Here is a 16,806-nt window from a genome sequence, read left to right on the forward strand (position 1 = left end):
AACCAGGATTAATATTGCACTGGCTTTTAAACAGTGGAGAGAGAGAGATCTGTGACCTGAAAGGGTTTAAAAGACAAGAGCTATTTCAGTTATTTGGCTTCTAAAATGCTGTGGATTTTATATATATATATATATATATATATATATATATATATATATATATATATATATATATATATATATATATATATATAATTATTAGTTTATAATATAGTCTATAGTTTTTAAGGTGGAGCTAGTGTGATTGCGAGAATATCGGAGCAGTTAAGACGTAACTAGTATGTTTACATGAACATAACGGCGGTTTTTAAGGTGGAACTTGTGTGATTGTGTAAATATAGCAGTTGCTTTAAGGTGAAGAAATTTGGGGTATTTGGAATGATGTAAACTGATAAGTGCATGCCATTTACTACTGAATCATACTAACTCCAAACGTTATTTGTAATAAATAACACTAAATAAAACCCAAAAAATTCTCTGTAGCTGTTTTATTATTATTCTGTCTTAAACATATAGACCTGAGGAACACAAATACAAAGTACAAATAAATCAATAAAGCAAAATCTCAACATATAACACATTATGCCTCGGTCTGCATAAATTCAAGAACAGTCATTGATCATGGTGAACCATCCCAGGAGCGATGGCAGACCAAATTACTGCAAAATGGAATGAACAACTCATCGAGGAGGTCACAAAGGAACCCAGAACAACATTTAAAGAACTGCAGGCCTCGCTCACCTCAGTTAAGGTCAGAGTTAATGATTCTTTTTTTTATTTTTTTTTTTATTTCTGATTTTTCTCCCAATTTGGATATCCAATTGTCCCACCCCTTTGTGCGTCCCCATCACCGGTGACGCCCGCGACCCTTGGAGGATGCGGACGAGCACACGCCTCCTCCAACACGTGTGAAGTCAATCATCCCTTTTTTCGAGCTGCTGCTGACGAATCATTGCCTGAGCAGCCAGCGCACTCGGAGGAAAGCACAGCGGCTAGTTTCTGATTCATCCGCTCACAGACGCCTCGTGCCGCCCAGCGCCACCTTAAGTGTGATGGGGAGAGAGCGCCATCTACCCACCCCAGGGGGAGCAGAGCCAATTTTGCTCCCTCTAAGCACCGGCAGCTGATAGCAAAGCTGCATGAGCGGGGGTTCGAACCTGCGACCTCCCGCTCATAGTGGCAGCGCATTAGATTGCTGGACCACTCGGCGCTGAGAGTTAATGATTCTGATACTGGACAAAAATGTTCCATATTCCAAGATTTAAAAAAAAAACAATGCTGACCAAAAAGAACACAACGCCCCATCTCACATTTTATCTTGATGATCTCTAGGACTCTTTGTACTGAAGAGACAAAAGTGAAGTATTTATAGACACTGTATGTCTGACTCTACCATGTTGATTCTACCAAGGAAAGAATGAAAGAATACAAAAAAATAAAAATACAAAGTACACAGCTCAAAAAAAGAAGAGAGCACTTTAGACTTTTTATGATTGTTACATGTTCTCAGTTTAGAACCTGCTCTCATCTTAGGAGAGAACAGGGTGCCAATGGTAGATCTGCCAATTCTGATGTTTTCTGGTGAATGCCAGTCCCGATGCACAGTGGACTCACTATGGAGTTCACTGTCTGAACGTTTGGTCAAATACATGCACACCAGTCATCCACTGTAGAGCCACTTTGTAGGGCTCTTGAAGTGCTCCCTCTGTTATTCCTCATACAAAGGAGCAGAAGCTGGTTATGCTACTGGGTTGAAGCCTTTCTGGGTTTATCTTCTCCATGATCTTTGGACTGTACTGGGAGACTCAGCAAACCAGCCATTTTGGTGGAGCTGGACAACCTGTGCAACTATATAGTAAAGTTTAACTGACTTTATTTTATTTACATTGTTTTCCCTTAATCATCTTGAGCAGTGTAATTATAAAACAGACAATTATGAATTAAGCAAGCAGATCGTTTTCACCCTCACAAGACAATTCAACTAAATATTCTCTTCTCACAAATCCAAACAAACTCGTCATTACAAGGGTAATCAGCCCAGTTCTGCACAGGATCAGACTGCTCTCCAGTTAGGGCACAGTCTTCATCTCCTGCTTTACTGTTGGGTTCTCCAGGGTACCAGTAACTGAAGGGAAGTATCAGAGTATCAGTGAGTTTTTCAGAATCATTAAGACCTATTACATCATGATCCAATTTCAGATCAGTGGTCTCTTACCTGGTGTACAGTGCTGATCCATCCACCCACTTCCAGACCCCCTCTCTGTCTCTATCATTCAGACCAATCCAAGTTCTCTGATTTCCTCTCAAACTTTTAGCCAAGTCCTGTTCACAGTTAGCAGAAAGTTGTTTTCAGTAACAGAGATGAGGACGGTGACGCTCATTAAGACTCCCCCATTACTTGTAATGCCCCTTAACACTAGGAGGGTGACGACTAGCCCACACCTCCTCTAATACATGTAAAATCATACCCCTCCTATTTTCCAACTGTGTGCTTGTAGCCAGCTTGCTTAGAGGCAAAGCATGGCAACCAGGGCCGCTGCTAAGGTTTTGGAGGCCCTAACCATAACTGGTCAGGGAACTAAAACTATTTAAACCTTTATCATCGAAGTTACTCACCAGAAAGGGATGCATGGGCCTCATCTTTCTGCTTCTTTTTCTTCTTCTCAGCTCCAGACTCAAACCGTCGCTTCATAGTTGAATTACCATTTAGTAGCAACTTCGCGCGGTGAACTTGTCTCCTGCCAAACTCAAGTAGCGTTGCTACTTTAGTTAGGACTAAGGTTGCCAGATAAGTTACGATTTTTCATCCTATTTGTTTATTTTATTTTAAGTTTTTAACTTACACAAATATTGCACTGGACAAGTTTTTGTATAGAATGGCCACATACACTTTAAAAATGGTTAAACATGCGCAAGATTTAGCGCCTCCATGCATTTTTTGATTATTTATTTGACTGGAAAATGTCACATCTGGCAACAACCAACAGAGCAAACCGAGCTGTGCCATTTCAGGCAATAGGGGTGGGGGCATTATATTATGCACAAAAATAATAACGTGCCGCTTTTAAGTAGTAGAGTAGGTGCCCCATGCAATGTTTAAAGACAAAAAAGATGAGCGTATCATAAATAATTCACATTGGGTTTTAAATTTAATAATGTCATAATTTCAACACATTTCATTCTCAGTCAATTTGGCTCCCTGCAACTGCAAAATGGTTGAGGCCTAACGCTGGCTGCGTTGTCTGCGTATGCAGAGCGGCGGCCCTGATGGCAACCAAGCTCCAATTCAATGGCTTGAAAAGTACTCACACCCCTGGAATTTTCTCCCTTTACAACCACAACCTTAAATGTATTTTATTGACATTTTAAGTAATAGACCAACACAAAGTAGCACATAATTGTGAAAAGTGCAATGAAAATGATATATGGTTTTCAGAACATTAATCAAATACAAATCTGAAAAGTGTGACCTGCAAAAGTATTCATTCCCTTTTACTCTAAATAAATCTACTAAAATCCAGTGCAATCGGTTGCCTCCAGAAGTCATTGAATTAGTCAAATAAGTCTAGCTGTGTGTAATATAATCTCAGTATAAATATAAAAATAATTGCTCTGTGAAGGCCTCAGTGGTTTGTTAGGGCATTTTCACACCTTTTTGTGAAAACTTGGAGTGTTTTCTCCCTCTGTTTGGTTTGGTTTCATACAGACGTAAACCTAAACGCATCAAATTATGCACTAATAAACCATGTGAGCACGTTGTCTCCTCTGATTGGTCAGAGATGTCTGGGTTGGGAGCAAGAAAGTAAATATAGGGAGAAGATTCTGTGTTCCAGTGTGTATATTAACACTGAATGTTGGAAAATGGAAAATGTATTCTACAACTGTTTATACAAACCTACCAAGACAAAAACTTCCAATCAAACTGACAGATTGAGCAAGAAGATCACTGGTCAGAGAAGCAGCCAAGAGGCCCAGCTCTTGAGAAGCTGCAGAAATCCACAGTTCAGATGGGAGAATGTGTCCACAGGACAACTATTAAGTTGTGCACTTCACAAATCTGGCCTTTATGGAAGAGTGGCAAGAAGGAAACCATTGTTTGCAGTTTACCACAAGCCATGTAGAAACACTGCAAAATTGTTGAAGAAGGTGGTGTGGTCAGATGAGACCAAAGTTGAACTTTTTGGTCTAAATGCAACACGCTATGTATGGAGGAAAAGTAACACTGCTCATAACCCTGTACACTTCATTATATGCTAATGTGTTTTGGTCTATCACTTAAAAATGTGAAAAAGTTTGAGGGATATGAATACTTGTGCAAGCCATTGTATGTCCAGCATTGTGCTGCACTCTCACCTGTTCTTCTCTGCTGTTGATGATCAGCAGGTCTGCTCCTCTGTTTCTGCAGTCCTGTCTGCTATCAGTCCAGCTCTTCGTCTCAGTAGAGATGTAGTACACACTGGTGTCAAAAAAACTCCACCCGTCTTTTACTGCCTCCTCTATGCATCCAACACACATACACACGAATGGATTAATTTTAAGTGTCTTTTATGTAGTTGCTAAGGTATCCTAGGTAGTTGCTGTGGTGTTACTGTAGTGTATTATATTATTGTGCCATATCAATGGTATCAAGGGTACATAAACATTTAACCCTATTCATTCCTATGGGAATGGTTCAAACTTTTAGTAATATTAAGCTTTCCCACAGCTAAAACAATCCAACTGAATTATGAAAACCAGTAATACAGTGTTGTGGGTCTTTAGTTAATTTTTAGGGAGTGTTGACGTACTAAGATTAATGACATTCTGAAGGCAATCTCTCTGATTCTGGAGCTGTTCTTTCTCTTTAGCCAGGTTGGTGTTACAGGTCTGTAACTGGTTTCTCCCTGTAGCCAGGTTGGTGTTACAGGTCTGTAACTGGTTTCTCCCTGTAGCCAGGTTGGTGTTACAGGTCTGTAACTGGTCTCTCCCTGTAGCCAGGTTGGTGTTACAGGTCTGTAACTGGTCTCTCTCTGCAGCCAGGTTGGTGTTACAGGTCTGTAACTGGTCTCTCCCTTTAGCCAGGTTGTTGTATCTGGTCTGTAACTGGTCTCTCTCTGCTGTCAGGTTGGTGTTACTGGTCTGTAACTGGTCTCTCTCTGCCATCAGGTTGGTGTAACTGGTCTGTAACTGGTCTCTCTCTGCAGTCAGGTTGTTCAACCAGATCAACAGAAGTATGATGGCAGTCAGCAGGAGAACACTCAACAGACCCAGAAACACTGCAGCCAGTCTGTAGCTTGCTAAAAATAATAACACATATGTTAACTCAATTTCCAACCACATTTCTCAAAAACATTCTGATGCTACCCTATAAGGAATGATGTCAGCTTCACAATAATCTAAATATAATATATGTATTAATGCACATGGCTATAAAGTAACTGTTGCTGTTGGAGCATAAACATAGCGTGCGGGATGCCAAGTGGTCCAGCGGGTTAAGCACTGCCACTATCATGATCACTGGTTCGAATCCTGGTCATGTTGCTTGCCTTCAGCTGTCAGAGCCTCGAGAGAGCAGAATTGGCCTTGCTCTCTCTCTCTCTCTTAGTGGGTAAATGGTGCTCTTTCCCCTCATCACTTCAAATGGTGATGTCGATGTCTGTGAGCTGATGTATCAGAACCAAGTTATGGTGATTAGTTCTGTGCTAGCTGCATTAGCTCAGTGCTAATTACACACATTCAGTTCTGTGCTAGTTACTTTAGCTCTGTGCTAATTACAGACATCCCAAGTTGCAAAAGTTGATTTCACCTTAAAAGCTAACCAGTATATTACACTATAATAGTTTAAGTTGTAGTTTCAATGTTTTATGGCTATTTTCTTTATAACTTCCTAGTAGTTTTTCTCAGTAGCTAGCTAGATAACTTTTCATTCCATCTTAAATGGTGCAACACACGCCAGAGCACTTAAGGTGGAATGCTAAAATAAAAGGCTGATAAAAGCTCATTTCAGATTTAGTGCTCCACTGCTATCATCCAGGATACAAATACAGTCCTTTTTGGTCCACGTATATATATAGTATATTTATATCTTTCATACTTTTGCAAAATGTCCGATTTGGAGCTGTTCTAGTCAACAAAGTGTAACACACATATAAGGACCATGTGTTTAAATATTTATGCTAGAAAAGGGAATTTTGAGGCAGGAATTAATTAACATTTTGGTATTTATCTTTGAAACTTTCTGATATTTGTTTTGTTGCATGCGCAAATATTATTAATATACTTCATTAATATTAAACAAGCTGTTTATATTCATTATTAAATATTTCGTATTTGAGGAAAATATTAGTTTTAAGTTTTATTTACAGTCAGTGCTTATTAAATATGACAGGTTGGTTTTTTTTTTAAATAAGCGCTGATTAATTAGGGATTTTAATTAAATTAATTTGGGTAAAGCACTGTGCCGCTGGTAGAGAGGGGTGAGAGGTGAAAGGGCGTCTAAGGTAAGATGGTGGATGTAGTGCGTCCGAGGCTACGTGCGTACTGCGGTCGGACGTACTGAAAAAGCGTACTGCTTTGCCCGGCGAGCAGTGCGTACTCACCCCAATCCAGTACGTACTGCTTAAGTATGCGATTTCGGACGGAGCCTGCAGTGCTGTGCTAGTTACTTTAGCTCTGTGCTAATTACATACACATTCAGTTTTGTGCTAGTTACTTTAGCTCTGTGCTAATTACACACACATTCAGTTATGTGATAGTTACTTTAGCTCTGTGCTAATTACATACACATTCAGTTTTGTGCTAGTTACTTTAGCTCTGTGCTAATTACACACACATTCAGTTTTGTGCTAGTTACTTTAGCTCTGTGCTAATTACACACACATTCAGTTATGTGATAGTTACTTTAGCTCTGTGCTAGTTAATTTAGCTCAGTGCTAATTAAACACACGTTAGTTCTGTGCTAGTTACTTTAGCTCTGTGCTAATTACAGACAAACCAAGTCTCCCTGAAGCTGCGGGAGTCTCCCGCATTTCGGTAGTGGCTCCCTGATGCTCGCGAGTCACATATAATCTCCCGGAATTCAGAATGAGCGCCCCACAAACGTGCACACAGGCGACAGACTTTTTTCTCTAATCGCGTGTGGGAAGGAGAGAGAGGAAACAGAGAGGGTTCTCTCTGTTTCTGTGAGTGGGGGATGGGACTGTTATTATATCTGTGTCTGTAATAATTATAATAATGTAATTATTACATAATAATGTAATAATTATGTATGTCTGTAATTACCAACACATTAGTTATGTGCTAATTACTTTAGCTCCGTGGTTGTTACTTTAGCTGTCAAGTCTTGGCCTCGTCTCTGTGTGTCTTCCCCACGTGACCTGTGCTCCCCTGTGACTCCTGTCAGTACTTTTCCACCTGTGTTTATTGTAGCTCCGCCCCCTAGCCCCAGGTGTTTCCAATCCTAGTGTGTTTTATGTTAGTATATTAGCCCTCCTCTGCCACTTTGTCTCGGTTGGTCTTTGCACCTTCCAATGTTGTTTTGTCTCTCTCAGTGTTATCAGTCCTCTTAGCGTTTCTCTGTTCTCTGTTTTTTGCCTTGTATATATTCCCTGTTTATTATTATATTCTCTAGTTTGTTTGTTTATGTTATTAGCTCTGTTTAGTTTCTCGTTTCTTAGCCTCCCTGTTTGTTTGTTAGTTTTCTCACTTCCATTTCTTGTTTATTTCTTTATTTCTTGCTTACTTGTTTTTGTTTACCATTGTTATTTATTTAATAAATTATTTATATCGCCCTTACCTGCACTTGCGTCCGCTTTCCTCGTCTCCCTGCCTGGGTATCCGTGACATTAGCTTTGTACTAGTTACATACATATCCAGCTCTATTCTATTTACTTTAGCTCTGTACTAGGTATCTTAGCTCTGTGCTAGTTACTTTAGCCCTGTGCTAATTACACACACATTAGCTCTGTGCTAGTTACTTTATCTCTGTTAGTTACTTTATCTCTGTGCTAGTTACTTTAGCTCTGTGCTAGTTACTTTAGCTCTGTGCTAATTACACACACATTAGCTCTGTGCTAGTTACTTTAGCTCTGTGCTAATTACACACACATTAGCTCTGTGCTAGTTACTTTATCTCTGTTAGTTACTTTATCTCTGTGCTAGTTACTTTAGCTCTGTGCTAGTTACTTTAGCTCTGAGCTAATTACTCACACATTAGCTCTGTGCTAGTTACTTTATCTCTGTTAGTTACCTTAGCTCTGTGCTAGTTACTTTAGCTCTGTGCTAATTACACAAACATTCAGCTCTGTGCTAGTTACTTTAGCTCTGTGCTAATTACACACATATTAGTTCTGTGCTAGTTAATTTAGCTCTGTGCTAATTACACACACATTAGTTCTGTGTTAGTTACTTGAGGTCTGTGCTTATTACACACACATGCAGTTTTGTGCTAGTTACTTTAGCTCTGTGCTAGTTACACACACACATTAGCTCTGTGCTAGTTACTTTATCTCTGTGCTAGTTACTTTAGTTCTGTGCTAATTACACACACATTAGCTCTGTGCTAGTTACTTTAGCTAGGTGCTAATTACACACATATTAGTTCTGTGCTAGTTACTTTAGCTCTGTTCTAATTACACACACATTAGCTCTGTGCTAGTTAATTAAGGTCTGTGCTAATTACACACACATGCAGTTTTGTGCTAGTTACTTTAGCTCTGAGCTAATTACACACACATTAGCTCTGTGCTAGTTACTTTAGCTCTGTGCTAGTTACTTTAGCTCTGTTCTTGTTACTTTAGCTCTGTGCTAGTTACTTAAGCTTTGTGCGAGTTGCATTTATATCCAGATCTGTTCTAGTCATTTCAGCTCTGTGCTAATTACGTTAGCTCTGTGCTAGTTACTTTTGCTCTGTGCTAGCTACTGTAGCTTTGTGCTAGTTACATACAGTACAGGCCAAATGTTTCGACACACCTTCTCATTCAATGTGTTTCCTTTATTTTCATGACTATTTACATTGTAGAGTCTCACTGAAGGCTTCAAAACTATCAACAAACACATGTGGAGTTTTATGTAATTAATAAAATATGACCTGGCCTCCACAGTCACCGGACCTGAACCCAATCCAGAAGGTTTGGGGTGAGCTGGACCACAGAGTCAAGACATAGGGACCAACATGTTGGAAAACCATTTCAGGTGACCACCTCTTGAAGCTCATTGAGAGAATGCCAAGAGAGCAAAGGGTGGCTATTTTGAAGAAAGTAGAATATAAAACATGTTTTCAGTTATTTCACCTTTTTTGTTAGGTACATAACTTCACGTGTTCATAGTTGTAATGCCTTCAATGTAAATAGTAATGAACAAAAAAAAGCATTGAAAAAGAGAAGGTGTGTCCAAACATTTGGTCTGTACTGTACACATCCAGATCTGTGCTACATTTATGCCAAGCTCAGACTACACAACATTTTTGGCTACAGAAGCCCTTTGCGTGAAGGAAGCGCATTTGTGCTAAAAAAAAAAAAAAAGGGGAAAAGCGACTGTGGGCTCGTTTCTGGGTGACCCAAATGGACATTACATGCTTTTTGTACTCCAGAGAGAACTTAAGGTATGGTAAAGATGTAGCTACTTAGGTTTCAGTGACTGTAAACAGCATATCTCATGGATGAAATAGATTATTAGATGATTATTAGATCATTCTTATGTTTCTCTGGTCCAGTGAACTGTAGGAGCACTGTTTGAAAACGAATTGAAAACGCATCTCCCCCAATCACATTTGAAGATGGTGGCACATGGAGAACTACCTAAGGTACTGTGTGTATAGACATTGTTTTTAATAAACTCCCTGTGAACTTTCAAAGTTCTCAGTGCCTCGTTTTAATCGTCAACAACAAGAATGGTGGAAGCCATGGTGATTTCTGGAGGACCAAGAAACTAGGAACGTCCCAATCAGGCTATTCTGTCCCCGATCTAATCCGAGCCTGAGTATTAGTTGATACTGATCTGATCATTGTGTTTGGTCTGTATGAATAACAAATAACCTCCCAAATCCTTTAAAACATTGCAGTCATATTACTTTCTATGTGTGTGTGAGTGTGTAATGGTACACACTCCTGATCTTACCTTTGTTTTGAGAAGCTGCTGAATGTAAATCAGAGGTTGTGTCCACTCGACCAAGTTCATTCTGAAGGGAACTACTCTTCTCTTCACTGCAGGTTCTTTTGTTGCTTCCAGTCGCTGCATTTTCCTTATTTGCGTAAACATCTTCATATGAATGATCATCGCTATCTGAGTCTAATCTGCTGTCTGTTATCTCTGTATTTTCATAAATATTCTCTCTCATCTCCATTCTGCTCTGATGGAAGTCTGTATGAATTTGGAGAGGCCTGTATGTTCCTCTCTAGCTGTGTAAGTGACTGTGTGTGGGGTTATATCTGTTTATATTTTCTGCTGACAGGAAGTCAATGCAGATTTCACTTTAGGCCTGATTCACATTAAGCAGAAGTTGTTAAAAAATAGTTGTTAATACTGATGCCTGCTTCAGTGGCAAATGTGAGTCACGTGATGCATGTGCAGCTGCTTTTTTCGTGTGCAACCTGTCTACATATTTCGGAACTAATAGTAAGGTTTGTTCTGGTGAATTATGAAAATACCACAGAAAAACGGTTTATCGGTTTACATTTTACAGCAGAAACATGTTAATGGTCTTAAAGGCCCACTAGGTAGGATTGAGATTTTGTGCTTGTGGGCTCCCCCTACAGTTGTAGAGTGAAATAAAATGCACTACATAAATAGTGGAAAGTCCACCTGAATATAAGCTACTTTTTCCATCAGAAAGTAAAAGGCACACGAATAGAATGACAACCAATCTGAACTGCATCATCAATTTGTTGCTTTTAGCATGAAATGTTTACTTTGTTGCAAACACAACTAAAACAAGAAACAACTTCTTTGTCTACAACTGATAAAACGAAAAAAGGGCCCAAGCCCTTCTCTCCAAGCTCATTGAACTGCACCCCACGATCTGATTCGATGTCAGTGGGTGGTCCATGGATGCGGACCACCTGGTCTAGCAGCAACTCCGCAGTCCCCTGTGTGGTTGGTAGCTTGGGCAGAGCCACAAAGCGACCAGCCTTGGAGGACCTGTTCACAATGACTAGTATCACGGTGTTGCCCTGAGAAGGGGGCAACCCTGTGATAAAGTCCAAGGACAGGTGTGACCAGGGGCGCGAGGGGACTGCTAGAGGGTGCAGCAGACCCCTGGGCCTGGTTCTGGGATCCCTACCCGGCGCGCATGCGGCACAAGCGGCCACGTGGGCATGCACGTCTTGTTCCATGCGGGGCCACCAAAACTGGTGCGCAGGAACTCCAGTATGTGTGTGACCCTGGACGTGCGACCTGGGGGGGAGGAGTGTCCCCAGGTGAGTACCCTTTTCTTGTGGGAGGGAGGTACGTAGACCCGGCCTGGTTGGCTGTTCCCGGACCGGGATCGGCCTCTTAGGCCTGTCTGACAGTGTCCAACAGTCCCCACTGAAGGGGCACCAGGATCCTGGCTGGAGGTAAGATGGTTGAGGGCTCGCTTGGGAGAGGGAGGGGTTCCCACTGGTGAGAGCGGGCGTCCGATTTGATGTTCTTGGACCCAGGTCGGTACGACAAGACGAAATCAAACCGGGGAAAGAACAAAGCCCCATCTAGGGCGAGCTTCACCGTCAGGAGTTCCTTATCTCCCACGTCATACCTCTTTTCTGCTGGGGTCAGACAGTGGGAATAATAGGCACATATGGGTGTAGTTGTCCGTCTGGTCCTGGCAGTAGCTCTCCAGCTCAGAAGGTTGTAGAACCCAAGTGCAGAGCAGCAGAATACGAAGCAGGTAAATACGAAGCAGGAAAACAAAATGGGTTACAATTACTGAATAGAAGTAAATATTTTTTACAGAGGTACCCCTAAGAAACTAATCCCATCTGAATAGGGCTTTAGTCTAGATTCAAGATTCAAAGAGTTTATTGTCATATGTCTAGTAACCTTGTTTACAAATCCATGATGAATTTTTAATTAAAGGAACTATTTTCCAGATTTATCAGTACTTTTATTACTGTCAACATTAAATATGTAAAACATCTAAGTACATCCAGTGGATGTTCTGGATAAGATGGGTGTATTTACCATGTTGCCATGTTGGCACATTTCCATGTGGATGAATTACATAGATTTTTTTTTTTTTATCTGCATAAATCCCTCTTTTAAGAAGCGGTATTGTGTCCCATGACTTTCGCCCTGTTAAACAGCACCTAAAGTATGCTGCGCTGACTTCTGTCATACGAGAATGGGAGTGCATTAAATGTAGATGTGGTTTCTGCAACACCATGGTGTTGCAGAAGGTGTGATAAATAGTGTTAAATAGTACTGAGGCCTTCTGTAGTGGCACGTTCAAATCCTCTGTTGCAAGTGTAAAAACTTGTTGAAGCAGCTGCTTTTATGTGCAGCATGTCTACTTACTAGTGCTGGGCGATTAGGGCCTAAAAAATAATCTCATATATATATTTTTTTTTTCATAAAAAAAGATGTAAATAAGATGTAATGTAATCGATTTTTTTCCCGCTTATTAAGAATCAAACTACAGATGACAAAGAAATGGTTCAAAACTAGGTTTACCTGTAAAAAAAAATAATCATATATATATACAAGAAAAATAGACGTTCATTGATAGCGTGCCTTATAATATGGTGTGCCTTATAATCCGAAATATACAGTATTTCTGAATTCTCAGTGAACGTTGTTCTGTTGAATAATTTAGAGGTAAAAACGAGGAAAAAGATCTAGAAATTCAATGGTTTGTGCATATTTTGAAGTGGCAGACTGTACAGCGTTGTGTGTATCAATGGTGGGTCAATGGTGCTCTCTTGTGGATCACTGTGAAAAGTGATATTGACAGTAGGTTGAGCTGCTGTACATTCATTAGTTCCAGACCTCACCACTGTAGAGCAATGCAGGGGGCAAATCACGACCTTTAAGGAGAATTAGGTCATTCAAGTAAGTAAAAGGAAGCTGTGTTACAGACACCATTGGAGTAACCACTTCCGTAATTGGCAGTACAGTTACGACACTCTAAGGTGTTTTGGTGATTACACAGACAGACAGACAGATAGACAGAGAGACAGTAACTCAGCGTTTTAGTCGTTTCTAGAACTCATTCATAGATCAGACATGCCTGAGAACATTTACAGCAATGAGATGAGCATCGAGGAGCTGAACAGAGGAGATAAAGTGGAGATGATGGTGGAGATCTACGAGAGCACAGACACTATTAGAGACCATGACCACAACACAGACGTGAAGGGTGGCGAACCAGAGGAAACCAAACTAAAGAGGAAGCCGCAAACAGAACAGGGAGGAGGTAAACATAAGGGCCTTTTATTTTCTGATGATTGAACTGTATGGAATCATTAGCTTTATTTTTATCACATGTTTTTTTTATGTGTATTTCAGCAGATACCCATTTAGTAGAGAACAGAAGATACAGACTGGCTGCAGTGGGTCTTGGTTTAGGGTTGCTGTGTGTTCTCATGCTGTTGGCCATCATACTGCTGTGGATTAGGCTCAACAACCTGACAGGAGAGAGAGATCAATACAAGAAGCAGCTTTCAGAAACTGGTGAGTACTTACATAATAATACAACCATACGTTAATAGAGTCCAGCTGTGTGTAATTTAGTCTCAGTCTAAATACAAATGCCTGTTCTTTGAAGGCCTCAGTGGTTTGTTAGAGAGCATTAGTGAACAAACAGCATCATTTAGATCATGAAACTCACCAGACAGGTGGGGAAGTTTAAAGCAGGGTCAGGCATCCCAATGAGCACTGTTCAATCCATCTTCCAAAAATGAACCTGAAAAAGAATTCTACAACTGCAAACCTACCAAGACATGACCGTCCACCAAAACTGACAGATCGAGCAAGGAGAGCACTGATCAGAGAAGCAGCCAAGAGGCCCATGGTCACTCAGATAGAAGAATCTGTATCCAGGACTGTATACAAGTGTATTTTACATGGAAGAGTGGCAATAAGAAAACCATTGTTGAAAGAAAGATTTGGCTTAAATGTAGTAACACTGCTGAACATCACCCTGAACACATTATCCTTAGTGTGAAACATGGCGGTGGCAGCATCATGCTGTAGGAATGCTGCAGTTTTTTTTTTACAGAGGAAAAAGAGAGTTGATTTTGTGTCGTAGGTTTGAAACTTGGCAAAAACCTGGTTACTTTATTACTCTTTGCAGTTTTTTGGGATATTACTTGCATTTGGATTTTGCCTGTCTTTTCTCTCTTCATTTTTTTCTGTGTATTTTTATGAATTTTGCTGCTAAATATTTTAGCTTCTATATTTTTTCTATATTTTTTTATTTTATGTATTTTATAGGTTTTGCTGCTATAGGATTTTATATATTTTAAATGTTATGTTAACATTTGGCACAAAATAAACACCATAAAAAATAAACTTACCAATTTTACATGCATTTTTAAATGTACATATATGACAAATTATTCTCAAACTCTAGTATTTTATGTGATTTTTAAAAACCTTTTCACTGTTTCACAAATACTGTCAGTTCAAAACATCAAAACAATCTCTTCTACATGAATCACGCTGAAGATTCCTATTGGGCTCAGTAGCGACACTAGTGGCTCGGTGTGGAACTGCATCCACCTATAATCTGATCAGCGCTCTGAGCAAAGGACAGATGAGTGACAGAACAGCGGCACTGCAGGGAGCCAATCAGGTTCCAGCTGGGGCCAATGCCCCTGTGGCCCCGCCCCTACAACTACCAGTGTAGCATAGTAACCCCTCTAGTTAACCCCTTGCTACTGCAAAGGGATGCCCTTTTTTTTGCCTATGCTGCATAATCAAAAAGTCAAGATACTTTTTTTGGCCAGTGGCCAAAGTCTGCTCATTTTTGTTTGTGAAAATTCTGTCTACAGTTAACTACACCCAGCAGGGATGGAGGGTCTTCAACACCAGTCTTTACTACGTCTCCACTGAAATGAGGAGCTGGAATAGGAGCAGAAACTACTGTAGAAAGAGAGGATCAGACCTGCTGATCATCAACACCAGAGAAGAACAGGTGAGATAGAAAGAGAGTAAAAAAGAGAGAGAGAGTGGCAGAGATGAATTATTCTAATCATTATTCTGTCAAAATTACAGGAGTTCATCATTAAAAAGCTGAGCAGCTCTCAGGCTTGGATTGGTCTGAGTGACAGTCAAACAGAGGGGGTCTGGAAATGGGTGGACGGATCAGAACTGATCACTGGGTAAGAGACTCCTGAACTGAACTCTGATCATGATGCAGTTACTGACTCTCACTCCTCACTGCTCTGATAAACACTCTGATACTCTCCTTCTCTCTGATAGGTTCTGGTACTCTGGAGAACCCAACGGTAACAGAAAAGAGAACTGTGTGATAACTGGTTATGGGTCTGATTTTATGAAGAACTGGGCTGATTTTCTGTGTAGTGATAGATTTTTTTGGGTCTGTGAGAAGAGAATATTTAACTGAGTGTCTGAGTGAATATGATTTTTGAATGTGTAATCTGGTTTAAAGGCACATTATGCAACCCCTGGTTGGTTTTCTTACGATGCTTCCTCTACATGCCAGAAGTACAGTGTTGTGAAACAGTGTTTGCTTTTAAACTTTAATATCGGACAAATATAACCTGAGGAAATAAAAAATATTTTTTTAATTGATTAAAAATGATTTAAACAATAGTAAAAAAAAATCTATCCAAACCAACCTGGCTCTTGTAAAAAAGGATTTACCAATCAACGATGGCGATGAGTCTTTCACATATCCGTGGGGGGTTTTTGTTCCACTTAGTGTGCAGTTTGAGACAAATATACCTCACAGGTTGTCAGCTGACAGCTGCGTTAAATGGCACCCGTCAAACCCCAGTGTCAGAATCAGCAATAAAGAGGCAACTTCATGATACTGGATTTCATGGCAGAATTTCATGGCCAAGAAAAAAAGCCTTATCACCCACTGACCAATTAAAAGACAATACTGCACTGGACCCTGGAAGATTGAAAGAATGTATTGTGGACAGATGAGGCCTTCTAGAAAACAAGAGGTCTAGAAGTGAAGGTCAAGGAAACCTGACAGCCATATCTTCCAGAGGTTTTCAGAAGCTTTCACTGTGGACATTGTCCCAGATTACAGACTTACTACCTTCGGCTATTTTGACAGCTCTGTTTCTTTTTTTTTTAGCAGAACAGCAGCTAAAAAAGTCATACTTCTATCATGAAAGTCCCCAGTGGCACCAGAGGTGGTTCAATGAGATGTTATTTATCATACAAATAAACAGGTTACATTGCAGTGACTCTAAATCATACAAACGGTTCCATAATGGGGAGCAGTCCTAAATAATCTGGACCTAGTTTGATACCAGTCCCACTTTAATATTTTATAATTTAATGTGACATATCAGCACAATCAATTGTCTTTACTTCTTTATAATGCCGGTACTTGGCATCCTGTTCTTTTCCCTCTCCCTGTTTCTCCTTCTTTTCTTTTTTTAATATTTTTGTTTTAGATGCTCTGGTGCCAATGTATGTCTCTGTTTGCATATTGGTATTGTTAGCATGTGTGTTGTGTTCTTCTGTGTCACTTAATAAATAAAGTATAAAAAAAAAAAAGGAAACCCGACTTACCCAATCAAGTTCTGACTTTATTAGGATGGTCATGTATAGAATATGTTAATGTGAGGAGAAATGCAAAAGCTGTCTGAAGGAGAATGTAAGGTCTTTTGTCCATGACTAAGGTTGAAACACAGCCGGGTCATGCAGAAA

General features: G+C 40.1%; 2 protein-coding genes across 2 annotated transcripts; one reads left to right on the forward strand and one right to left on the reverse strand.

Moving 5' to 3' along the window:
* Window positions 1-558: 558 nt before the first annotated feature.
* LOC103036642 (CD209 antigen-like) lies at window positions 559-11,663 on the reverse strand. The gene is made up of 6 exons (XM_049472677.1): window positions 10,989-11,663; window positions 10,096-10,219; window positions 4,788-5,276; window positions 4,354-4,496; window positions 2,216-2,322; window positions 559-2,125 (listed from the first exon to the last, which is right to left on the reverse strand). The coding sequence occupies exons 1-6, from the start codon at window positions 11,661-11,663 to the stop codon at window positions 1,978-1,980; spliced, it is 1,686 nt and encodes a 561-aa protein (XP_049328634.1). The 3' UTR covers window positions 559-1,977.
* A 491-nt stretch (window positions 11,664-12,154) lies between these two features.
* On the forward strand, window positions 12,155-16,658 carry LOC111195272 (C-type lectin domain family 10 member A-like). Its single transcript, XM_049472086.1, has 4 exons — window positions 12,155-13,366; window positions 13,459-13,623; window positions 14,946-15,088; window positions 15,169-16,658. The coding sequence occupies exons 1-4, from the start codon at window positions 13,177-13,179 to the stop codon at window positions 15,277-15,279; spliced, it is 609 nt and encodes a 202-aa protein (XP_049328043.1). The 5' UTR covers window positions 12,155-13,176; the 3' UTR covers window positions 15,280-16,658.
* The last annotated feature ends 148 nt before the right edge of the window (window positions 16,659-16,806 follow it).

This window comes from Astyanax mexicanus, chromosome 25 (genome assembly GCF_023375975.1).
Source record: "Astyanax mexicanus isolate ESR-SI-001 chromosome 25, AstMex3_surface, whole genome shotgun sequence".
NCBI classification, from domain to species: Eukaryota; Metazoa; Chordata; class Actinopteri; order Characiformes; family Acestrorhamphidae; genus Astyanax; species Astyanax mexicanus.

Bases quoted from the DNA above. Each gene is read 5' to 3' on its own strand.
- LOC103036642 (XM_049472677.1), bottom strand. From the start codon at position 11,663: ATGGGGCTTTGTTCTTTCCCCGGTTTGATTTCGTCTTGTCGTACCGAC. The intron at 10,220-10,988 runs GTGCAGTTCAAT...TACGCAAATAAG, and splicing joins ACATCGAATCAGATCGTGGG to GAAAATGCAGCGACTGGAAG. The intron at 4,497-4,787 runs GTACGTCAACAC...TTGGATGCATAG, and splicing joins TCAGAATGTCATTAATCTTA to AGGAGGCAGTAAAAGACGGG.
- LOC111195272 (XM_049472086.1), top strand. From the start codon at position 13,177: ATGCCTGAGAACATTTACAGCAATGAGATGAGCATCGAGGAGCTGAAC. The intron at 13,367-13,458 runs GTAAACATAAGG...TGTGTATTTCAG, and splicing joins GCAAACAGAACAGGGAGGAG to CAGATACCCATTTAGTAGAG. The intron at 15,089-15,168 runs GTGAGATAGAAA...TCAAAATTACAG, and splicing joins TCAACACCAGAGAAGAACAG to GAGTTCATCATTAAAAAGCT.